The sequence below is a fragment of the Macrosteles quadrilineatus genome, unplaced genomic scaffold (assembly GCF_028750875.1).
Source record: "Macrosteles quadrilineatus isolate MER2022 unplaced genomic scaffold, UCM_ALF_1.0 Scaffold_7__1_contigs__length_78375512, whole genome shotgun sequence".
NCBI classification, from domain to species: Eukaryota; Metazoa; Arthropoda; class Insecta; order Hemiptera; family Cicadellidae; genus Macrosteles; species Macrosteles quadrilineatus.
Genome location: NW_026542600.1, coordinates 75532322 through 75556672, shown reverse-complemented (window position 1 = coordinate 75556672; position 24351 = coordinate 75532322). Strand labels below are relative to the sequence as shown.

At 33.6% G+C, this 24351-nt stretch overlaps 3 protein-coding genes across 5 annotated transcripts in view; 2 read left to right on the top strand and 1 right to left on the bottom strand.

Annotated features, from left to right (window-relative positions):
- LOC128998152 (CTD small phosphatase-like protein 2) overlaps positions 1–5408 on the top strand; it is a 35706-nt gene extending 30298 nt beyond the window's left edge. For all 3 annotated transcript variants that reach the window (XM_054424161.1, XM_054424159.1, XM_054424160.1), the window contains one exon: positions 442–5408. In XM_054424161.1, coding sequence (XP_054280136.1) covers positions 442–507 — 66 coding nt within the window. In that variant the 3' untranslated portion in view covers positions 508–5408. The remainder of the gene's footprint in view (positions 1–441) is intronic.
- A 1934-nt stretch (positions 5409–7342) lies between these two features.
- LOC128998217 (uncharacterized) lies at positions 7343–17798 on the top strand. The gene is made up of 6 exons (XM_054424248.1): positions 7343–7443; positions 8973–9071; positions 10451–10537; positions 12052–12136; positions 14029–14115; positions 15487–17798. The coding sequence occupies exons 2-6, from the start codon at positions 9028–9030 to the stop codon at positions 15667–15669; spliced, it is 486 nt and encodes a 161-aa protein (XP_054280223.1). The 5' UTR covers positions 7343–7443; positions 8973–9027; the 3' UTR covers positions 15670–17798.
- Positions 17799–20157: 2359 nt separating this feature from the next.
- Positions 20158–24351, bottom strand: part of LOC128998510 (zinc transporter foi-like) — a 34279-nt gene continuing 30085 nt past the window's right edge. Inside the window, exons 13-15 of the mRNA XM_054424680.1 lie at positions 23529–23716; positions 22871–23021; positions 20158–22134 (exon numbers count right to left, since the gene is read on the bottom strand). Of these exons, the coding sequence (XP_054280655.1) occupies positions 22875–23021; positions 23529–23716 (335 nt within the window). The 3' untranslated portion in view covers positions 20158–22134; positions 22871–22874. The remainder of the gene's footprint in view (positions 22135–22870; positions 23022–23528; positions 23717–24351) is intronic.

The following is a 24351-nucleotide window of genomic DNA, read 5'->3' as shown; positions in this document are numbered from 1 at the left end:
TCATCTACAGTTCTCGAGCGACAATGACGTAATTTGCGCTCTTAATACACAAATATTGTATGACTACAATCAAACCTATTAGCGTGTACATTAATAGAAATAATGACTAAAAATTTCATATTTTGCAACTGCGGTATTTTCTTTTCGTTGTCAGATGTTTTCATGGTATTTGTGACAATGGCTTAAGAACAGAAAAAGGTTCTGGGGTTTGAATGGGGGAAAATTTAACACCTTTAATAACTTTGATGACAGAGAAGCTTGATTTATTTGATGATTTTGAACATGTTTTATTGTTGGATGTATTTTTTCCACTGTTCATGCTATACAACCTTTCAGCTTATCCTACCATGTCGCTGGTGGTTTAGGTCTGATAATCAAGACTAAATGTAATATTTTTGTTCTGAAAGAGTTGTTCACTGAAGTTAATTTGTTCATTTTCAGAATGAAGATGTCCGGCCACACATCAGGGACAAGTATCGTCTCTTTAGCTTTTTGCCCCCCGATTAAATAGTCCAGACCTCTCGCTACTCTCAGGCCTTCTATACATTATTACTAATTGATAGCTAAACTGGTTAGTTTATTTTTAGCTTTACCAATTATTGCTGTTAAAGTTGTGTTTATTTATTGGTTTAAATTTTTTTTATCAGTATTGTCATTATAAAGCTTTGTAAAGTTCTGTGTTTAAAGATATAGAAATATTTTTTATAATAATGTTAAGCCATTGTTTTTATTTTTAATAATGTTTAGTAATGACAGAGTTAACATTTTTGAACACTGCTTGCACACAAGGTTTATATTATAAAAGTAGAAGAATAGTTATTGTAAAGTTATTTAACTCTATATTGTTAAAAACTCTATTAGAGAACCTTTTGCTTGCCGAATGTATTTCTTAGCCAAACTATCTAAAGGCTGCAAGCCCAAGCCATATTTTATAACACATTTACTTAGAAGGCTTTACTATACAAAGAAGATGTTTACTTTTACCCTTACAAGTTTATTTTGAATATGTTCTAAATTTATTCCAAGCTGAAAAATTTAGACCTTACCTTTATCTTTTTTTAATTTTTAACAATATTTCCTAAGAAAATCCATTTTAAATTTCCTTAACCAAATAGTTTCAAAAAGGTTTGAATAATACTGTTTTTATCTGAGATATCTAATATTCATCTCATATTATGTAGGTTTGCTGCCATGGTTGTATTTTAATGTTGTTTTAGGGCTAGATAAAAAAAAAACTATAGAGTTTAAAAATATATTGTTAGTTGTATAGATATTTTAATGATTTAAAAAAAAGTTATATTGATATAATTTGTATTTTTTTTCTGGACTCATCCAGTTGTTAGGGATAGATATTCATTATAGAGGGTGATTAAAAAAGAATGACCCAATTTCAAACAGTTATATTTATTTCAAAAAACGGTACACACAAACAAATTTTACATCAAATTACTCACAAAAGCATCTAGTTTATGATGATGTATTATAAGTGTTCTATGTGCCCTCCATTTGAGGCTTGGACGACGTCTAGATGGTAGGCAAATTCATCCCAGACTGTTCGCAAGATGTCTTCTCAGATAGTAGCTACTGCATCAGTTATCCTGATCTTCAGCTCCTCAATATCACGTGCTAAGGGAGGAACAAAAACACGATCTTTAACGTATCCCCACACGAAAAAATCACACGGTGTTATCGTTATGTCAGGGGACCGTGGAAGCCAGGAATGCATAGCCAAGTCTTGTGGTCCTGTGCGTCCTATCCAACGTTGAGGCAAGTTGGTGTTGAGGAAATGGCGTACATCCTTGTGTCAGTGTGGTGGTGCTTCAACTAGTTGAAAGATGAAGTTGTCCGAGTCAAGAATTAGTTGAGGTAATAACCAATTTCGTAGCATTGCTAGGTAAGATGCACCATTAAGACACACCTTCGTTTGTGAAACCACACAAAAAACGTTCACTTTAGGCGAATCTCGTTCATGCTCCACTGTTTAATGGGGGTTTTCGGTTCCCCATATACAAACATTATGTCGATTCACTTTACAGCTCACATGAAATGTGGCCTCATCACTGAATATCAACCGTGGCAAAAAGGTATCCTCCTCCCATTACAAAAGTCAACATGTCTCCTTTTGTCACCAGCACGGAGCGCTTGTACGGGTTGCAATCAGTATGGTCGTAAGGCCAAACACCACCTTAACACACGCCACACAGAAGTCTGAGCAACTCCAAGTTCTCGGCGCTGTGTCAACGTACGCTGGTTCAATTAGAACTTCTCCCGAATCTGTTGAACTGCCTCTTCAGATGTGCGTGGTGGACCGGCACTTTTCCCCTTGCATAAACAACCAGTATTAACAAACTGTTTGTACCACTGACGAATGTTCTTTGGTAGAGGTGATTCAGCACCAAAACGAATCCGATGCGCTCGTTGAACAGTTACAATTGAGTTTTGCTAAACTGAAGAATGCAAAAAGCCTTCTGTTGAGTGGACGCCATATTGTTTCAGACTTCCTAGACGCTCAAGGTCAGCGCTCTTGTTGACATCTAGCGGCGATTTTTCAAAACTCTAGACCTCTCCAGTTGTCAGTAATGCAGTTTCATTGGCGGTTGTGCACTAAGATCCATAATATTTTAAGTTAAAATTGGGTCATTATTTTTGCATCGCCCTTTATATTTTATATGACACGTTTTTGTTTTCTTAATACTACTCTTTTCAAATATTTGGTAAATGTCATGCACAACTTTCCCATGGTCTTTATCTCTAAGCTTGGGCCGAAAATCTCCTTAGCCTAATACAGGAATATATTATTAACAATTATCTTAAGCTTTTTTATACAAATTTGTGTGAAGAACTTTTCTATAAAACCCAGCAGATTTATTAATACTTACACATTGAAGGTAATGATAATATTTAAATGGTGAATAAACAAACTTAACAAACAAAAGGATCTACGCTAAAATAATTTCTGATCCACAAATATATTGCAAATACAGTGTTAAACAGGAACTAGGCAAATTTAAAACCCCCATTAAATTATTTATTACCTAATAGTGTTAACGAAATCTTATCAAGTATTATTTATCTTATGGCTAAAGTAACCTTTCAAAATGAAAACTAAAATGTAACTGTGTATTGCTCTGAAAATATATTTATATTTTTGTTTTAGACTTGCATAAAACCACATATAGTTTTTGAAAAGTCTTGATATTCGTATTTAAAATGCATTTTTTTTAGTTATGTGAATAAATGTAAAACTAACTTTCTTAGTTCATAGAAATGTTATCTGAAATGATTTTTTTCATGGAAATGAACAAATAATTGTTAAACAATGAGGGTAGCTACTTGGCCAATTAAGCTTACTGCATCAAGTTGGAGACTTTTGTGAAGCCGTTATTTTTAATAAAAAAAAAGGAAAACTACACATTTATTTCTCATTGACGAGGTACTATATCAAAACACTTTTTTAACAAAGCTTGTATACCTTCAAGGTTTGATTAAATGGCATCATGAAATGTCCAAAACTCATATAATACCATTAGCAATCCCTTTCTTATTGATTCATTTCAAACACAATTTTGTTTTAACCCAGAGAACTGTTGTATTATAGACTTTTTTTAACAATATTAATGACTGTGAAAATGCAATAAACATTTAAAAAAAGTTTTGGGCAAGCTATTTATCAATAAGTTATACATATCAACGCTTTATACATTTTTTTTAATGGCCTGTGTCAGGGGGTCTAGGATTGCATTGCAAGTGCTCTCATTTAATTCTGTCATAAGAGAACACTTATACATTATAATACATCAAAACATGCTTCATAATTTTCCTCCTTATGTAATTTCCTCATCCTATTAATTCTTTTAATTTTAAATTTGTTTATCGGGAAACCAGAAGAGTGTATCCTTCAGAGAAACGAAAGTATGCTAGTGAGCTTATTTGTACAACTGAGCCCTCATTGGACTTGGAGTAGCACAGCCAAGCTTTATCTGAACACATTTTCCCCTTCAATCTCAGTTCTTCCCATGTCTGTTGTGTTTATAGTTCTCTGTAAACTTATGTTCCTTATAGTGTTATGACTGTGCAGAAGGTCTCGGAAAATGTATGGTACTCGTAGTTAGTTCGTCGTCATTAAGTGTTGTTATTTTGTAATGTTTTAGAAACTAATACAAACAAATCACAATCTACACATGTAAGTGTTATATAAAACTAACATTCAAATTTATATAGAAACATTATTTTAAATATAAATAATTTTAAGATTGCCCTAGATGTAGAATGTCTGTCACCTGTACATTTATTATTAGGCAATTTCGATGTGGAGGTATCTGTTTTCAAGCATAGTAGTAACCCAAGTTTTAAAATTTGTAACGGCAAAGCCATTATATTCTGATGACTTATCGATCATTATTGAATAAGGGGCGGATTTCAGGTTGAAGCATGTTAATCATAGCTTATTGTGCATGCACTCAAAGTAATTAGCAGGGCATTAAACTCAAAGTCGTGCATTTTCACTTTACTGGTTATAAATTAAATGTATTTTGTGGAGGATCTGATTTAAGTTCAGCAGATTACTGTTAGAACAAAAAATATATTGTTCATTCATGATTAAGATTTATGATCTCAACCCTAAACTTATAGTCACATCATAGTTTTAACCTCTTGACCATATCGTTTAAGGTTAAATTTAATGTCTGTTTAGTGATCTGATTGTGGAATTACAGTAGAGCCTTTTAAGGCTGTTTTACTTTTAGCTATTCTCCCTTTAGCCACTCTTTCTGTATATTTCCCTTGGGCATTATTCTGTAGTGGTCAAACAGAATGAAACTTCTAAATGGTTTGAGTTTTGCATCATTCTTTTTAAAGTTCAGACTGGTTAAAATTTTCAATAACTTTTTAGAATCTTGGAGGAGACACTTTATAGTGGTCGTAGAACGACTAAAAAACGGCTACCTTCACACGAGTGCAATAGTATTTAAGTTAAGCGTAAATCAAATCAATGTCATTGTAGACTAACCTGTTAAATGCAATAATCTACTAAAAAGTAATTAATAACTACTAGCACAAGTTGATAGTTAACAAACAACTTTGCACTAGTAGTCACACCATTGGAACATTAAGTAATTTTGTATTTAAATATTATTTGAAAAATTCAAAATGTTTTACAGAATAATTTAACCTTATTTAAAGAGTGCCTTTTGTTATTGTGTTATTAACATAATTTTATAACTGAATACTTAAAAGTTTCTCAATAAAATATAGTTCTTAAGCTAATATTTATGTATAAATTGCACCATTGTTTAGTTGACAGTTGGTATTTTATTTGTACTTACATATGATATATTTACATTTTTTGTACTGTTGGTTATACTTGCCGTGTCAAAATAATTTAATTTAATAAATTTTTTTCAATTTCAGTGTGCCTATCCTTTCAATCCAACATTTCAGAATACTCCCTATCGCTCAGGTATGTTTGGTACTTCACCTCACATTGAATAGCTTTGTAAACAAAGCTATGGATAAAGCACAAAACACTACCTGTCTATACTTCTTTGCACATACAGATTTCATCGCTATAGTTTCCCTTATTTAATACAGAACACTGTAGCAGGGTGTCCACATTCTGGAAAGTCAGGGATAGTCATGGGAAAAAATTATGGTCATTGAAAGTCATGGAAATAGGCAAAAAGTCATGGAATGTCATGGAAATCCCCAATGATGGATGGATTTCAGGGGACCTTTCAATGCTCTAGTCGGCCGTAACCGCGACTATTGTAGCATTTTTCCGAATTTTTCACAAATCCAGCTCATTAGTTAGTGTATTATTCATTTAGATTTAAATTTATGAACATAAATTTACTAAAAGATTGAAAATAAAACATATATAATTTAAAGCCAAAATAAATATTTAAATTGGAAATCTATTTTTTTCCATTTACAGTGACGTCAATATTTTCATAGCCAAGCTTCATAACCAAGCTTTTGTGATCTTAAAAAATACACAAATACCATTAGCTGCCAGCTACCTCCAAACAAAACAGCTGTAACGACCCTACTTGCGATGTTGCCACATCGAAGGCCGCGGCCTAGAGGTAAAGCAGGAGGTATTTGTGTATTTTAAGAATACGGAAGCTTGGTTAATGCGATATGAAAATATTGACTACACTTTATATGTACAAAAAGAGATTTTCAATTTGAATATTGTTTTGGTTTTCAATTCAATATGTTTTATTTTAAACCTTTTAATACATTCATGTTCATAAATTTAAATTTAAATTAAAATACGCGAATTATTGAGCTGGTGTCACCTGCCTGCCATGTTACCTTATGGGACGTCTAGTGCGAGTGTTGACAACACTACTTGCAACGTTGCCAATTCTACCAGGCCGCGGACTGGAGTTAAAGGTGGCCGTGCTAACAGCCAAAAGTGTGAGAGCTGATTCCAGCCGAAAGCAGGAACACAAACTATTGAACATCTAGCTTAAAATTATTATTATATTGAATTGAATTGAAGCCTCCTGATTGCAAAATACTAAAGAATTGGTGTAAATGCCTGAATTTATGCGATCAAATGTGTTGCTAAATTGCTACCGGTTTCGACCCACATGTCATCGTTGGGCCAGTACAGATGCCTTTTCGCTTCATTCGAAGGTCGTAAATTCATAATAAATAAATACATTGAACACACACACGTATACGAACATGAAAACTAACATTTGTTTAATGTTAAAAAGTAATTCACCTCATTTTAGAATTCAAATTTTTGTTATCGAAAATACAGTTATTTAGTTTAGAGCTTAGATTTATTTAATTTTTGTGCTCAAAAAAGAAAGTGCAGTGATTAGAACAATTTTACAATACCCATAGACTGATGATATTGTTAACTCTTAACTTGTTAACCCCCTATCATGGATCAATAGTCTATTCGGGGTCGTTAGTGAGGTTTTGATCAACATTCAGAGTGAGTGGCCTATCAATATAATCTGTTTTTGAGTTTGTTTCTTTGTTTATGGTGTTCCATAGGCTATTTCCTTTATTGGGTTGCTGGAGCTCTTGTTCTTGTTACGGAACTTATCGTTCATAATGTACAAAAAAGCTGCAGCTGTTTGTACGGAACTACATTCAAATCGTTCCACTCAGTTTTGAGCTGCAGCTGAAAAAGTAGTTCCAGTGGAACTGGAACTGGATTGTGGTTCCGCTTGGAACGGTAGAACGAGTTGCACTCTCGGAACGGTGGATAAATGTAGATGTAATTCCAGGTTCCAGCTGCAGCGACAGCGACACACCTCTCAGCAGTCAGCTGTCTCACTGTCTCAGCCTCAGCTGCAACTCACTAACTCAGTCAGTCACTCATTCCCGTATTAAATTAACCTCAACGTCAACGTCAACCAAACATTGTAAACAATACTAATCTACGTATTTGTTTACTAGACGCGTCGCACATACTGATTAGTAAGTTAAAATTACCTAGACCCTAGACATAATTGTGTATTAATCTTTTACAAATTGTGCTTCTTGAATAAAAAGGTTCAGCTCAAAACATGGAATTTAAATCTGGGCCTAGTCCTAAACCAACTCCATCCAAGTATTAGATAGGTACCATGACAATATATTAAGGTAAAGATCATAGATGGCCAACCCTATTTTTTGAAGCAAGCAGACAAGTGTTAAATTTGTAAATTTCTTACCTTATAACAGAAAGAGCAACTCCAACTCCATGTTTTAATTTAGGAAATGGCTTTCGGGATCTAGGCTAGAGGAGACTCCTTTGGGTTGTTTGTTTAAATGTGCTTGTTGTTTCATATCATACTTGTGTTTTATTTAACCATGAATAATCTACTAAGTTAAAGGTTTTGGTGTAAGAAAGCATTTACTAAAAGTTATCGGCTTGTTACAATCTTTATCAATTAATTATTATCTACTGTGTTTTGTTATGTTTACAAATATTTTTCCACATTTTACGTGTTTGTATTGTATTTGTTTTGTGTACTATTGATTTGATTACCGTACTGTTAATTTCTTATGTCATGTCCAATTGATATAATGTGTATTTAATACACTGTAGATGTTTATGATATAAACTTTTAGAATTACAGTAGAGTCCCGCAAACTCGGCACTCGATAACCCGGCAGTCTGGATAACTCGGCCATCATCTGGTGGGTACAGTTTCTAAACCTTTTGGGCTATGCTAATATCAATTGAAACTATCGAATTGAAAATATTGATTAATAATTGATATTTTTAAATATATCTATTATTAAATTAAACTATCATAACCTAACCTAACCAACCAAACTTGCTGATAGTGAAAAAATCGCATGAAGGTTTACTTATCGAATCAATATTTTCAATCAATATTAGCATAGGCCCAGTTAAGAAACTGTACCCCATCTGGCCCAGAAAATTAGTGATTTTTTTAGTCCGAGTTAAACATGGACTCAAGTCAGCTCAAAGTCATATCATTCTCAGCTTGTACAAATCATTTGTTGTACTATATCTGATTACTTAATAGTGACTTGTAATATAAATATAAATAAAAGAGGTAGTTAATTAGCTTACCAACTGTATTGTTCTTATTTTTAACCCTAGTTCCCGATAACCCGGCATTTCACAAACTCTGCACCCTTCCAGTCCACATTACGCCGAGATTGCGGGACTCTACTGTATTACTTTATTGTCAAAAGTTAAGGAGGGGGAAATGTAATAGGCTACATGCATATTAATTTATAATGTTTTTAGATTTGTTTATTGGCTACAGTGATGTAACGGATGTTTCATTTCATTAAATTCATACTGTTGGTTGACGATTTAAATCTAACCAATCATCAATAGTATCCTATCCCCCAACTGTCCAGGATGATCCATCTCTTTGGCCTCAGTTGTCCCCCAGTCCTAAATTATCAAAGTATTTTTTCATTTTTCTTATAAATCAACAGATGTTTCTTATAACAAAACCACTAACTGAAACTAATGTTTTCAGTGAAGCTGGTTGGTCTCTGAAACCTAATCTATCTTATCAGTTGAATTGTGTGTCGATGGGCAACCTGCAGAAGATGGAAGATTATGGACCTAATGTGAAGTATGTAGGCTATAAGCAATTAAGGTCTAGCCTATTAATAATTATAGTTAACCGGTGCATAGTAAACTCAATAATGGCAAGGCAATTTCTGCTACTTTGCAGACATATTTTTGAATATAAATTAGATCAATAGAGCAACCCTAAGTTATTGAACCATATACTTGATTTGTGCGTAATATGAAGAAGAATTTGAAAATTGTAAAACTATAAATATTAAGAAAAGTTATTTTCAAAATAAAGTAGAAAAACTAAGGAAGAAGAAAAATTCTTCTAGTAAAGTTTAAAAGGTGACAGGTGATTTTGTACGTGAAATCCATAATAGACAAATTTTTCTTATTTATTTCCCTATAGAAAAATGTAAAATGTTCTAAACACAATTAGGTATTTTTTTGTGTGTAATAACCTTAATAACCTAGGTACTCGTTAAACCTAATGTTTTTTAAATAGATCTAATTGAAAATCAATTCAAACAAATGGAAATTCGCTTAGCCGGTAGGTTTGCTGCGGCAGGGAGTGTTTGGTTATATTTCGATCAAATTTGGCAATACTTATTTTTTTCAAACTAAGCTATTAATATTTTACTAAAAATAATCTTTATTTGGTTCCCTGTAGCAGCAAACTTAAGTAAATCATTAAACCTAACGTTATTTAAACAGGGAATACATTTTATATTTTTAAGGAAATAATCTAATTTAGATTGTAATAGGCGAATAGAAATTTGCTTAGTCGGCAGGTTTTCTGCGGCGGGGATATATTCTTTTTAGGATTTATTTGTTTTATATTGTAAAAATAATGTGTAAACAGTGAGGGCAACATTGTTAGGAATCATCATTAGGATTATTTCTGATTGATCCTTCATCCTGAGTCTCGTAGGGGGAGGGGGAGATTTAAAGTCTGTCTAGGGTCAGAATAAATAGCCAAACACAAGCCTTGACCAAGCATTCTTTTTTGTTATGATTTTGATTAGATTTTGTTTTTTGTACCTATGCTAATGGCCCAGTTAATTTATATTTTTTAAATTTATGCGAGTCCGAAGATTTGTATGCTATGATTGACATCTTATAGGCACATACTGAACAGGTCAATATCAGTCACTGGATTGCAGATCATTACATTTTTTAATGCTAATAACCGTAATAATTTTGAGGAGAAAAAATGAATGAATTAGACTTATTTTTTGAAGTTCAAATTAGTTGTAATTTTAAACAGATTTTCATAATTATTTCTATGCTAGGTATTAATCACAACTAATCATCAGGTTATCATTTGTAAATACGGCGTATTTCATTACCTCTAGTTTGTTTAACATTTTTATAATTGTTAGATTTCAATCTATGTTAGCTTTTGTCTTAGGTACTCATAAAACTTGTTGTTTTCAGTGGGTTTGTTGAAAAATGTTCGGCTGGGATCCTAAGTCAATATGAACCAGATTGCAGACGGCAGGTAGCCTGCTTGAACGAGTTTTTGTAAGTTTGGGTTTATTATTATGGAAAGCTTAGTTATTATAACACAGTATATTTCTTTAATGTATGGAAACACTGAAATAAGAATGGTGTTGCGTTGTTTGGCACTTAAAGAAGAGGTGCATTGATATCTTACATTCAAGGGAAGTCCCTATAATAGTTAAGTTTTGACAGAATTACATTTCTTACTACTAATTAATATTTCAATCAATTACAGCAGTGGGAATATTTTAAGGGTGGATTTGAAATGACCCCTTGTGGTGGATTATAGAATATTCTTAGCTATCTAGAAGTCAGATAAGGGTTCTAGATTCAACACATCAAGAGATAATTAAACATTTTTATGATTGTACCTAATACCTATCGCATTACTTTTGTGATGGAAAATGTTACTTGACTATAACTGTTCAAAACCATGTTTGCAACTCCTTTTTTAAACAGAAGAATGGAATAGCAATGAAAATGTGACATGTCAATACAATTACTGTCACTGTTACTCACTATACAAATATTGTTCTTACAGGATGGATATAAAATAATAGCTAATAAAATGAAGGTACAGTATACAGGGTGCAGCAAAATAACCGATCTATTTTCTGCAGCGCACTGTTCAGCGACAGGTCGTCTGAGGGTAATGGGGGTAGGCTCGTTGGAAAGCCTACACACTGTCATTATCTGTAGTCATAGAACAGTGGTTGTCTGAACATCATCTAGGCTACGTTTGTTATTCAGTCGTTTTTAAGAAGTAATGATTCAGTGATTGCAACTCAGAGGCAGTTTCATGCATTCTTCCAATTAGGTCGACATGAGAGGTTCCGTCGCAATTATCCGTATGGATAGTAAAAAAATTAAAACTGATGAATCAAATTTATCTGTATTGATGAAAATTATTAAGATCACATCAAAATTCATGTATCTGAACGGTCAGACATGTTCAAAGCGGCCGTTTGTTTTGTTTTCACGCGGGTCTTCGGGGACTGTTTTCCACAGGAGCCTAACTCTATCGAATGTTTATTTGTCTGGCGTCTGATCTTTGGACAGTCTGTCAGCTTCTTTTTCAACGAGAAGACGTTTTTCTAAAGCAAGTAACCCACCCCACGATTGTGCTACGTGACGGAATCTCTCCATTCGTTATGTATGAAGAGAAACATTTAAAAAAATCAAATGCGATATTTTCCAGACCTAATTGGAAGAATGCATGGAACTGCGCTGAGTTGCAATGACTGAATCATTACTTTTGAAAAAGGACTTGATGACAAACACACGTTGTTCAGACGACCACTCTTCTACTTAACTGCTTTTATAACCATTGACTGCTATATGATATATGATTTTATATTCATGATCATAATTTAATGTCACTGTTAACACCCAATGGACCATTGAATTAAATGCTAAATTTTTAGAATAAGGATGGTATGAGGTGAAAACAAATGTTAAAAATTGTTTAAAAAGATTTGTAGACCATCCTAGTTCAATTTTAATTTATCTTTTAATAATTGTATACATTTTTTTAGAGCTAAACAAAACCAGCTGTTGAGTACTATTGATTCCGAACTGGGAAAGTTTAGTGCTTTGGACAATCTACAATTAGATGATATGGTAAGTATAGATTAATCTTTAAAGTGATGTTTTTCTAAGTCAAGTATAAGCTTATACATTAGCTCGAGTATAAGGAGATGTGATTTTATATTTTACTAAGATATACAGGGTGTCCACAAGAGATTAGTAAAATTTCATACATTACTGTAACCATCCATACTGTTACTTTTCAACATAGGATGTTCTGCCTGTGTTGGTTTCATCAGCCATATTCTAAACATAACTTTTATTCATAATTTTTGCTGAGCTGTAAAGGTGGTGCAGTGCACCGGTGTTGTGCCTATTGACTGTTAGCTATTCTGTACCACACTCTTCCTTACCGACATACAAATAAGTAGTCAGATTTGCTTATGTCAAGCCTGGAAGTTCCACGGTCTGTACAACAATAATTTTGATCTGGATATTTTGCTATCTTATAAAGCTCAGAATGTCACCTCACCACAGGGGGTCAACGATGCCCACACACTCATTATCGCTTTAGTATTTCTGCGCCGTGCTTTGATATTTTAGGGTCAGTAAGTCCTAAAGTTATTATACAGACTGACGTCTAGCTTGTTAAAGGTGATTTTTTAACTTGGCCCTTTAATTATTTAGTTCCCTTTAAAACAACTCTAAGCTATATTTTAAGCCTAGGTATCAAAAGTGCTAGGCTTATTTCCCGGTTTTGGTAATATTTGCCTTTCAGCTGGTTGAATGAAAAAATATTGGTTTTTCTGCACTTTTCTAACAATGGGCGACTTAAACATTTTATAACAAAGAAACTACTGATCTAATCATCATGAAATGTTGACGGCTTTTAGAACATATACTCGGAAAGTAAATAAAGAAACGTCTTATAACACTTAAAATATATATTTACGCTTATACTGTTACTTTTGAGACGGTAAATATACAAAAAAGGTGGTAAGTAGTGATCGATTTTGAATGCTGGGTCTGATGATGATTGGAGTGTCCAATCGAAATCGATCACTACTTACCACCTTTTTTGTATATTTACCGTCTTGTGAGTAACAGTATAAGCGTAAATATATATTTTAAGTGTTATAAGACGTTTCTTTATTTACTTTCCGTAAATTTAATAACAGGTACGATGCTGATCAAGAAGTTATTTAACATATACTCATAAAGCATATTTGTACGTTCTATAACCTTTTATTGATTAAAAAAAATTATGTTGTGATTTTTGTAATGGATTTTTATTTCAGGGACGGAACAAGTCAGAAACTACGATGAATGCTTGAATTAAAGCTATTAAAAAGATACAAATGAATAGTTGAGTCTTACATTAGCTAAGTGGTCTTGAATGATTAAAATGTATGTATAATCAGTAGTTGAGCGCCGGCTGACGGTGCCTGCAATCTGACTGTGGCAACCACCGCCTTCTGGCGGAGACAGTACTTTTGGACTTAATGAAATTAAAGCCTTACCTTAATCTATTTATCTACATAATTTCCATCAATATTGGGGCACTCGTCATGATGTTGTGCCAGTTTTTGAATAGCCTCCCCATAGTCTGCTGTCTGACTTGTCAACAACCGCATCACAACTGTTTTGTCTTCGTTCTTAAAGACGCTGACCGCCCAGATGTTTCTTCGAGTGCAGGAATAGATGGTAGTCACTGGGTGCCAGATCAGGGCCGTACAAGGATGATTTAGAGTTTTCCATCGAAAACTACCTCTATAAATTTGAACGAATGGTGTTTTTGTCCTATGGAGATATCAAAATGAAAAAGTAAATCGGTCCTGGGTCTAGGTCTTACCGTACGGTAATAGCTACTTCCCTGTAGGGTAATTTGCTAAAGCACGCCTTGTAGTATAGGTTTTGAGATTTTGTGATCACTTTTATGTTGCTTGATTTAAATTTGGATTTAATGAAACCTCTTATGTTTCCAGATGTCAATAATTAGGACTTGCAAACATCGCTTACAAAACATCAAGGAACGAATGCGAAAAGCTAGCATAAAAACCTCCAAACTAAAGGTTAGTATTTAAAAGTACACGACCCTAAACTTCTAAACAATTTTCCAATCAATTTTTGTACAATAAGTACCAATTGAAAATAGTATTTTTTAAAGTTTTGAAACAAAATAGTAGACACGTTACACCATGTGGTTGCCATGGTAACCATCTGTTTTGGCCAGTTTGAAAAGTTATACTTTTACCAAATGGGTTCATGTTAGGTGATCTTGACATTAATTCTGAATCTTTATTTGTATTATTGTACTAACAGATAGAAAAAAAATTAAAAAGAATGTGTGGTAATACAATGATAATAATAAATGGAATAAATAATAATATAAAAAAAACAAAATTAAAAATAATCCTTGAAAATTATTTTAAATATATTTTTAAACCCCAACTGTTTGTTACTATAAAATTCTGATTTTTGTGGTGAAAGACAGTGAATTGCTGTTTTCCTAGCTGCCGAATACGGCAACGTGATTGTAAATAATGTTCAGATTTTCTAGTGTCTGTGTTTTGGCCTTTTCCTAGAACTGCGATATTCAATTGCAAAGTAGTTTTAGTTGTCAAGTGTCTTTTCGTACTACCAGTTGTAATGCCTACGACAAGTAAATTTAAAATTAAAATAATGTGCGCTGTGTTGTCATTCCTACATGACTTAGATGGTGAAACTGATGCATTATTAACCATAAGTTCCATATACAGAAAAAATAACCAATACTGTATATTCTCCATGTGTAAAAAAGAAGTTGTTTTTAAACTTGTAATTACCAAACAATTGTTAGATGACAAAACAAAATTCTAAGCATATTAGTCAGTATTATTTAGGGTCTTTTACTTTTGTAACTTCACTGCTTATTTTCCATTTTCTTTCTATGTGCTAAATTTTACTGTGCTGGTTTTTTTTTGCAATTGTTGTTGAACTGAAAAAAATTGTTAAGAAGCAGTCGTCTGTCTCACTGCTTGCTATGGAATACAGTCGCTGCTGAATTTGGTGGTTAGAAAAACGTTTGTTTCTTGCCCTTGTGTATTGGGTTAGGGAAAAAATTGCAGCCGTATTCGGCAGCCAAACGCAGTAGCTAGGAAAACCAGACTTAACAGTGCAAGTTACATGGACAGCTCAATGGTGACTGCTGTAATAGTATAGTGCAGGTGGCGAGCCTAACACGCTACCATTGAGCTACCAATGTGTGAGGTCGCTATTCTCTCTTGTAATTAAAGTAGTGTTTTAAATATTTTGATTTTAGCTACTCATAATTTTATAGGTAAAATTATTACAGTAAATGCACCATTTTTAACCTAGACAAGCCTTGTAAAAAAGTAAATTGTTTAATAATTATTAGATTGTCTCTTTGTATTATTTATTGTAAGCTTTACTGATGTATTCAGGCAAGGAGTTTGAAAATTCAACAAATAAAGCAGAAAGAGGCCTTGGATCGGGAGCTGAAGCGCGAAGCTCAACTGACAAGAGAACAGGAAATGGTCTCAAAATCCCCCTCCTTCACTAACTACTGTCCAGAGAATACGTCCAAAGCTCTCCCTCCGAAACCACCGTCAGTTCATTCTTTGTGACAGTTGTAAACCAGGACATTAAATTGTTTTCCTACAGTTACCTAACAATACACATGTTCTCTCACTGATTTGAGAAAGCAAAGTATCCAATTCGCTCACCAGTGAGACAATGTTGACATTGTCTCACTTTAATTACTTTGTCTCACTCCAGATTTGCAATGTGAAGGCACGAAATAGTGAGCGTGTAACATGCAGACAAGGTCGTATGCGCGCGAAATACGTTGGCAGCACTGGCTGTAAATCAGCTGGTCAGCTGTTTTATTGTTGTATCATGAAATGTCATATTAAAAGTTCACTTCGGTGTAAAAATATGTTATGTTTCTTTACCAATTTATTTGTTTTGTGGTAACTGTAGGAAAAATGTAATGTGCAATTTGAGTGCAAAGTGCTATTGCCTCACTCGAGAAACCATTTCTCTCGAGGTATTTCTCTCGAGTGAGTCAATTGGTCACTTTGCTCACTAGTTGCACAAATAACTATTAGTTACGTTTACTGCAACTATACCAATCTAATGTAATGGTTCTAAATGTTATGTTTTGGGAATACTATAACAGCTGTTTTACTCGTGTACGTAGTTCGTTGTACATTTATGGCCAGCAGTTTGAGATTGAAGGTTTTATTTTACTGTATTATGGAGGAAGACTCAATAGTGCTGTCATATAATAAAATGTTTATAGAACTATTAAATCACAAAAATTGTTTAGTTTTCAATCAATATTTTACATAACAGCCTAAATCCTGATGAGTTTAATACATTTTCTACTACTAATTAACGAGTCTAGGAAATGTAATCAATATACATCAAATATATTTCAGGGTGCTGATCTTACTAACATTCATGTAAATATGTATCCTTATTAACTTAAAGGAATATATTTAAAACATGGACGATGATGTGATAAAATGCACTTTAAAAAAAGTTATATGCTTGGTACGCTTTGCTTTCTTTTTGGGGAATCAATAAAATTTTAATATTATCATCTACAGTACTTGATAATTTAACTTGGAGGCTGGTAGGCCTAATTTAGGAAAAGAAAAACATACAGTAACCACCAACAGTGCTTTGTGTTGTGTCAGCTAACCTGTCGGACATTTTTATTTCAAACTGACAATTTCATATTAAAGTATTATTATGAAACTGTACGATAAATAATCTTACACAATCACATTATCATTTTACAACGGCGCTAAAGGGCCATATTTTTAAGCAAATTTGTGTTTTATACACAACATTTTGAATTTTAAACTTGAAATTTTGACTTTTAAACACGAAATTTCAACTTTTAAACACAAAATTTATGTCATTGGTGGAGGGGATTGATGACAGCTGTACTATTCATATCACGAGGTGCTAGGGGTTGGAGTTGGAGAAGCTTACGCATTGCCGTATAATGGATGAAGGACACAAAGAACACCTTATCCAAGATTATTTTAGATTAGGGCTTCATAATGCAGAGATTTTAGCTATTTTACTCTCAAAAAATAATATTTAAATAAGTGAGACACAGTTGAAACGGAAACTGTCAGGGTTGGGACTTGACTAAATGGAAGACGAAACTATTCAGATCTTCAAGCAGTTTCTTCCTTTATTCAAAACGAAGTGAGGGGATCTGCATCTGGACGGCTCCATGACTATAAATGGATGCATTTAAATGCATTCAAGCTGGATATATCATACAACCATAGATTAAACATACTCGTTAATGTTAATCTATGCTACAACGAACATAACTCCAGTCCAACTCCCAATGCCAATGAGGAACTGAGGAAGACCCGCGTTTCCCTTTCCCCTGCAGATTTTGTGTTGAAATATCAAAATTTTGAGTTAAAAAAAGTCTAAATATCGTATTTATAAGTCAAAATTTGGAGTTTAAAAGTCAAAATTTTGTGTTTAAACACGAAGTTGCGTAAAAATATTTCTTTCTCTATGGCCCTTCAGCGCCGTCGTATCATTTTCACTTTTGATAAGACTGAAGAAAGATTGTAAATAGTACCACATGAAAATACGTTGACCGAAGTGGAGCTATACCTAATGTGCCTTTGTTTTACAAGGATTTCAAACTGTTAACCCTGATACTATTAAGGTTGATAAATTATAATGGTTTTATTATGTTGGTTTATTAAAAAATTAAATAAATTATGTTTCCAAAACCGTATGGATTTTTTTTAATACTCCCAAGCCTTGTTTTCTCTATAGTTGTGAAATGTCCTGTGTCAAATTACACTGCAAATTACCGGTGTATTTATATTTTCTATTCAAGATTATAAGGTAACAAGAATGCCTTAGTGTATAGCAGAATAGCACTGTAATAAAAATCATCAGTGAGACTAATTGTGAGATGACAGTGATGTTGAATAGTTAGAACAGTGAACAGTATTGAAGTTACCACACGTTATACATGTAACTTGTACGATTGCTGCTGACGTTAACAGTCATCAAAGCAGATGAAAGGGTGCGCCTAGGCGCTCTCCAATGTTCACTATTAAAGGAGAAGACTAGAAGCTAGAAGCATTGAATATATAACACTAGAAGGAGCGAAACACCAACGTTATTATATGAGCGACGCTTGTTGATCATAGAGAAACCCTACGTTTCAGGGATTAAGGTCGTACCCACCCCTCATTGCCATCAACCCCTAACTTTCACTTTTGCTAATTACCAGGGGAGTTTTGTTCTTGTTGTGACAGTTTCTATCATCTCGATCACAGCAGTTATGAATACAATTAATTTAATTATTTGTCTTTAAAAACAAATTTTAAAAATATAAGTTAAAGATTGAAAAATAAGAAGTTAATTTTTATCATATAACAAAAAAGTCTACATTTACGAGGGCTATCCAGAAAGTAGATAACGTTTTTGACTGTATCCGCAAGAGGCGGGGCTAGCGTGGCCATCTTGGTGTCAGTTCGTTATGCAGCTGTTGGCATCTAGCCGTGCTAAGTAAGAGGTTTCTGCTGTACTCCATTGAGTTACTGTGACAGTTTAAAATGTCTGTGTTAATTGAAAATGCCGTGAACTGTGGAGTGGGTGCAGTTATTAAGTTTTTGACTGCAAAAAACTGTAAACCGATAGAAATCTATCGCCATCTTTGTGAAGTTTATGGGGAAAAAATTATCACTGAAGGTGGCAAAGTCACCTTCCTGGTGGAAGGTGATTGGGTGGTGGAGTCAGTGGGTCATAAAATTTAATGGCTGAACTAACTTTCACGACGAAGAGCGTAGTGGAACACTCAGCATTGTGACTGCTGAACTTGTCGAAAAAGTAAAGGCTGAAGTCTATAAAACTCGAAATTTCACAATAAAGGAACTCTCAATGGGTTTTCCACAAATTTCGCAAAGTTTCTTGCACGAGATCAAAACCGAAAAGCTTGGTTACGAAAAGTTTTGTGCAAGATGGATACCGAAAAACCTTGACAGAGAGTCACATCAGCGAATAGCTGCAGCACTAACATTTCTAGATGCTTACGATAAAGATGGTGACTCATTACTAGTATGCATAGTTTCTGGTGACGAAACATGGGTTAAAAATGTTGTAACTGCTTGCCGTCTTTGGAACGATCTCCCTTTAGCTATTAAATCCCTCGATAGTCGTTCCCGGTTTGTGGCAGCACTAAAAAATCTCTATTTTGAACGTATGGCCATGGTAGGTTTGTCGTAGGGGCCTGTGCGCATGGCGGTCGCTGACTTGTATGTTTGATAAAAGTTTCTGTATCTATGATTTCTGTTTTGTTTTATTGTATAAGCTGATTATGTTAAAATATTGATATTATGTTTTAAAGTACAGGTTATGTGTAAGAAAGGGCCATGTGGCCCTAACTTTGCCTGTGTAAATAAATGATTTTTCATTTCAAACATATGAACTGCGAGACGAAATTGCAGTCAATGCAGTGGGGGCACACAGATTGCCCCCAACCCATGAAATGCATGCAAACGATGTCAGCAAGGAAGGTGACATGGTGATTGTTTTTTGGGATAGGAAAGGTGTAATTCTTTTGGACTTCCTGGAAAGAGGCACTACAATAAACTCTCTAAGGTATTGCCAAACCTTTGAAAAGTAGTATTTAAGTGTGGCTTTCATTTGTATATAATAATATATTTTTCAAAGACTTTGTTTATCCTTAATTCCAAAACGTAATCTACTTTCTGGATAGCCCTCGTATTTAGTTTGTATATAAATGTAATAAAAAGACTAGTCCACCAACAACTGAAACAAAAGGCTTGAAAAAATACAATTTGATTGCTTATTATGAATACCAGATTTCACTTTACAAATGCTTAAAAATTGTGTTTAGAGAAATAAATTTTTCAAAATTTTTCTGGACGAGGATCCTCCATCTACCTCCTGGGGGGTACCCAGCCCCCCCCTTGACGAGTCTAACTATGCTTAACAATGGCATAAGCCTGCTAAAATTTTTATACAATACAGTTTGGAAGGTAAAGATTAAAAAGATAGGTGCAAGACGTGGGGATAAAAGATCAAACAAAAACTTTATAAAACATTTCAACTTTATTTATCTGACAAATGCCAGATAAAAAGTTCTAACAAACTTAAAAAAATATTTCAGTATTTTAAATAGCATTTACTTACGTCCTTAATACATTAACAGAAAAATCAATATAAGCTAGCCAGAAAAAGGCTGACTTTCCAAAACATTAAGTATTAAGTATCAATAAATAATATCAGTAAAGTTATTATGATGAGAAATCGTAAGCATGACGAACAAATCTGAGTGACTATATTGAAATGTTTAGGAGATGCCTTAGTGTATTAAAAGAAACATGTAACTCATACAATGTGGTAAATATAACGTACAAATTATATCTAAGTAAGACAAAATGTTTGAACTCAAATAACTAAACATACACAACAATAAAAGAAACACTGGTTGTAAGATTCACTTTTGATCGCCAAATAACTTCTTTTACGACTCATCAATGTTGATGGTTTGAGTGAATCTCTTAAACAAACAAGGAACTTTAGAGATAACTAAAATAGCGAAACAAAAAATAACACACAATTAAGTATCTGTCTCAATTACATGTTTACATCTCACTGTTTTGCTAACCCTTCAAGAAGTGCTACTTTTAGACACATCCTCCTAAGTGCCATGTGAAACTTATTCTCAGTTTCATTAAAATATACACAACTAGAACTGGAACCTACTCCTTAGTTAGGTGGGCAGCTAAAAATGTATTTGCAGTTAGGAATAGTATATTACACCATCGCGGGCAAGACTGGGTATTGGATGTACGAACCACATGCAATATGTTTTGCCACACTACTACCAATAAGCGGGGCTTGTAAACACATACATACAATTACAACATTGTTTGAGATACACTTTTTAACAGCATTTTCAAACTAAAAACTAAACCAAACAAACAAATTTCAAATTAATATTTAATAAAAAAAAACTATTTTCAAAAACTCTTTTAATATTTATTATGAAAGTGCAATTTGCCTGTCCACACATTTCTAATATTTATCGTATAGCTTTGTTAGGTTTAGAGCCTACTTAAAACTCATATTACGCCTATTTGAAAGTGTCGTAAATTTACTGTACTCCATCTGATTTTACTAAACCCTTTCTTGAAGACTCTTTGGTCTGAAAAGAGTACAGAAACCAATAAATAATACTTACTTGGTGCTACTTACTGTGTAGTGTGGCGTAAAGGAAAAGAAATTTACATTAAATTCTTAAAAAAATATGGAAATCTTAGATAAAACTTGTATCATATATGTCTAAGTCTAACTCAAATGATTTATTTTAAAGGTGGAAAAGTTTACTAGTAGCCCAACTAATGCTTAGTGAAACAATCATGAATTAACATTTACAATAATAGAAGCCCTTCATGGTAATTGTGTACCTATTAGCAGTAATGTGTAGTTACTAAACGTAAATATTTACATTTGGTCTTTTTAAGTTTCACAAATGGTATCAGTTTTTAACTTTTAAGCAGCTAATTCGAAAAACTAAGAATGTTATACAACTATGTGTATCTATCATCTTGATATACCATTGATTTTGATTATATAACCATTTTTAAAAATACTTTGTTACTTCTGTTGCAAAGTACAGTTAAAAAGCTACTAGTGATAACTAATGGCACATTAATTTATACATCGAAAGTAGCTGCGCACTGTACTTCTCAAAGGGTTAGCATTTCAATAACTGGATGTCCATCACAAACTTCACAATCTCACGTTTGGTTATTTTTAGCACCAAAAACGGACTGACAAACAATAGTAACATGAATACCTAATTTTACATGATATTAAGAAAATATTTTTTTTTAATCACACGAGTTAGTCCACAGTAGATACCTAACTAACAACATACTGTACAGAAAACTATGTTAAACTTCTTGGTATCTCCAAATCTTGAAAAAACTTTAAATGCTTGACAAACATCGACAATTGAAAACGAAGTCCAAATGTCCAGATTCCTTGGACCTCTTGACAACCTGAAACAAGGAAATTTATTAAGATTAAGTTATTGACTCTTGAGTACAATGCTTTCATAGCTAAGATCAGGATCTATTCACATTTCTCCCAATTTGTCAGAAACTGTTACTTTTAGGGGTCTGTGGTACAGTGGTGTGACAGATTTTTTCGGGGCCCCCCTGCAAACTTATTTTTTGGGCCACCCCAAACCACTTTGGGCCACCCCACTTTGAGTTATTTTTAGGCCACTGACTGATACAATATAATCAAATGCCCTCTGTGTTTCTTTCTCGACAAAATACTGTTAGGAGTAAAAGGTTTGGATAATAAGTAGTACTGTAATTGTTGTTAGAAAACCATGAATGTTTGACACAATGCATTTTCATTGTATTGTCAATGTATTAAAATTAAAAATAATGGTTTAAATACAATCCTGAAAAGAAAACAGCTAGCAGTGTACTGTACCGATTTTGTAACGAGAAGCGAGGTACAATACATTCAATAACATACATTTATAACAACTATTTTCAGCCGCTTAATTGAATTTCCATCCAAACAGACTCACAATAAAAGGAATTTTTTAAATAATCTAATAGTAATGAAAAGTATAATTTTCTTACGCAACACCCTATTTATCAATCCAAAAATTCAAATTTCGGTTCAATTTAGGTTTGGTTCATGTAAACGTATCAGACTGTAAACTGCTTACAACCTCATTTCAAGGACTTTCTAAACAAGATAAACCCCACTACTCACCATATCACTTATCAAAGACAGTCTTGAGATCATGCTCGTATACAGCTATCAGTAACATGATGGCGATGCCAGTCATGAGTCCAGCGAAGTGAAGCACACACTGACACAGTGAACCTCCCTCATTGGAGTGACTGGTTGTTAGCTCCGGGATCTGCGGCAAAAACAACCAATCTGATAAAAATAACCCTGCACAGCTTGTTACAGCTGTACATTACATGGGGCCTACAATTTATGATAAACTGCAACCAAACATGAAACAAATAGGATCTTTAACCAAATTTAAAAGCGTGGCTAATGGAGAAGGCCTTTTATTCCATGGAAAATTTTTTTTGGAAGGTTAATACAAATAATGTTTTCTTTTTTTAATGGTATTTTACAATCAATTTTTGCCTTTTAGCATTGCCTGTACACAGAATAGACTTCCCATGTGATATGAAAGTTTGAAGCCAAGGAAATAGATGAAGTTCAGGACCATCTCACTAGAGTTTATTAGTGTATTGGGTGACTTATTTAAGTTCTACTTTTACCATCTGTGAATAAAATTTGGGCTATGGACAAAATGGTACCAAGCAAACCCCTGAAGTCCCTCATTGAGATATTTGTCAAAAAGGTTTTCCTCGATAATATCAAACTGTGTTAATATTTCATAATCAATTACCATATCAACAAGAGCGATGTATAGGAACATGCCCGCAGCGGCCGCAAACACCCACTGTGTCATGTGTTCATCGTGTCCGAGGAAGATACCAAAACACATTCCCACAAAGCATAGAATGGAGGACAACATGTTGTAAAACACTGCCTGTTTGGCACTCATACCCGCTTTCAGAAGCACAGCAAAATCACCTGCAACAAAAGTTAATATTTCAGTTATAATACTTTTAAGTTTTACATTAGCAAAGTCACTAGCATATATTTTACACCTTCTTAGTGATAAAGATATTGAAGATTGCATCCTCATCAACCCGACCGAAGCATTCTCTGGTACTGGCACATTTGAGCAAACGGTTGGAAGGGTTACTATTTTAGAGGAACTTTTATGTATACAACATATTATTTTATAATTTTGTATTGTGTCACCTGATGATGCTACTGAGGAGCGAACTGGTCTAGTGGAGTAGCACGGGACAGAGGTCCAGGATTTAAATCCCACCATGAATTTTATCTAAGTTAAGTGATAATGCTGCTACTCTCTAGGCCTAAATGTGTAAAATAATTTCAGACTAGAGTCTAGGCCTTAGGATGTGAAGGTGAGCATATTAAATGAAAAATTACCTTTATCAACCAAATAAACATTGATATTTCTCAGTAATGCTACAACAATGGTAACAATGACCATCTGCTGCGGCAGGAGTAACCTGATCCTCAATCAAGACAACTAAAGAACTTTTATGATACTTTAGCTCTCTGACATTATCTTGAAATGAAATTAAATGAAATAATATTTTATTTCCGATTAATTATATACATAAGAACATTGT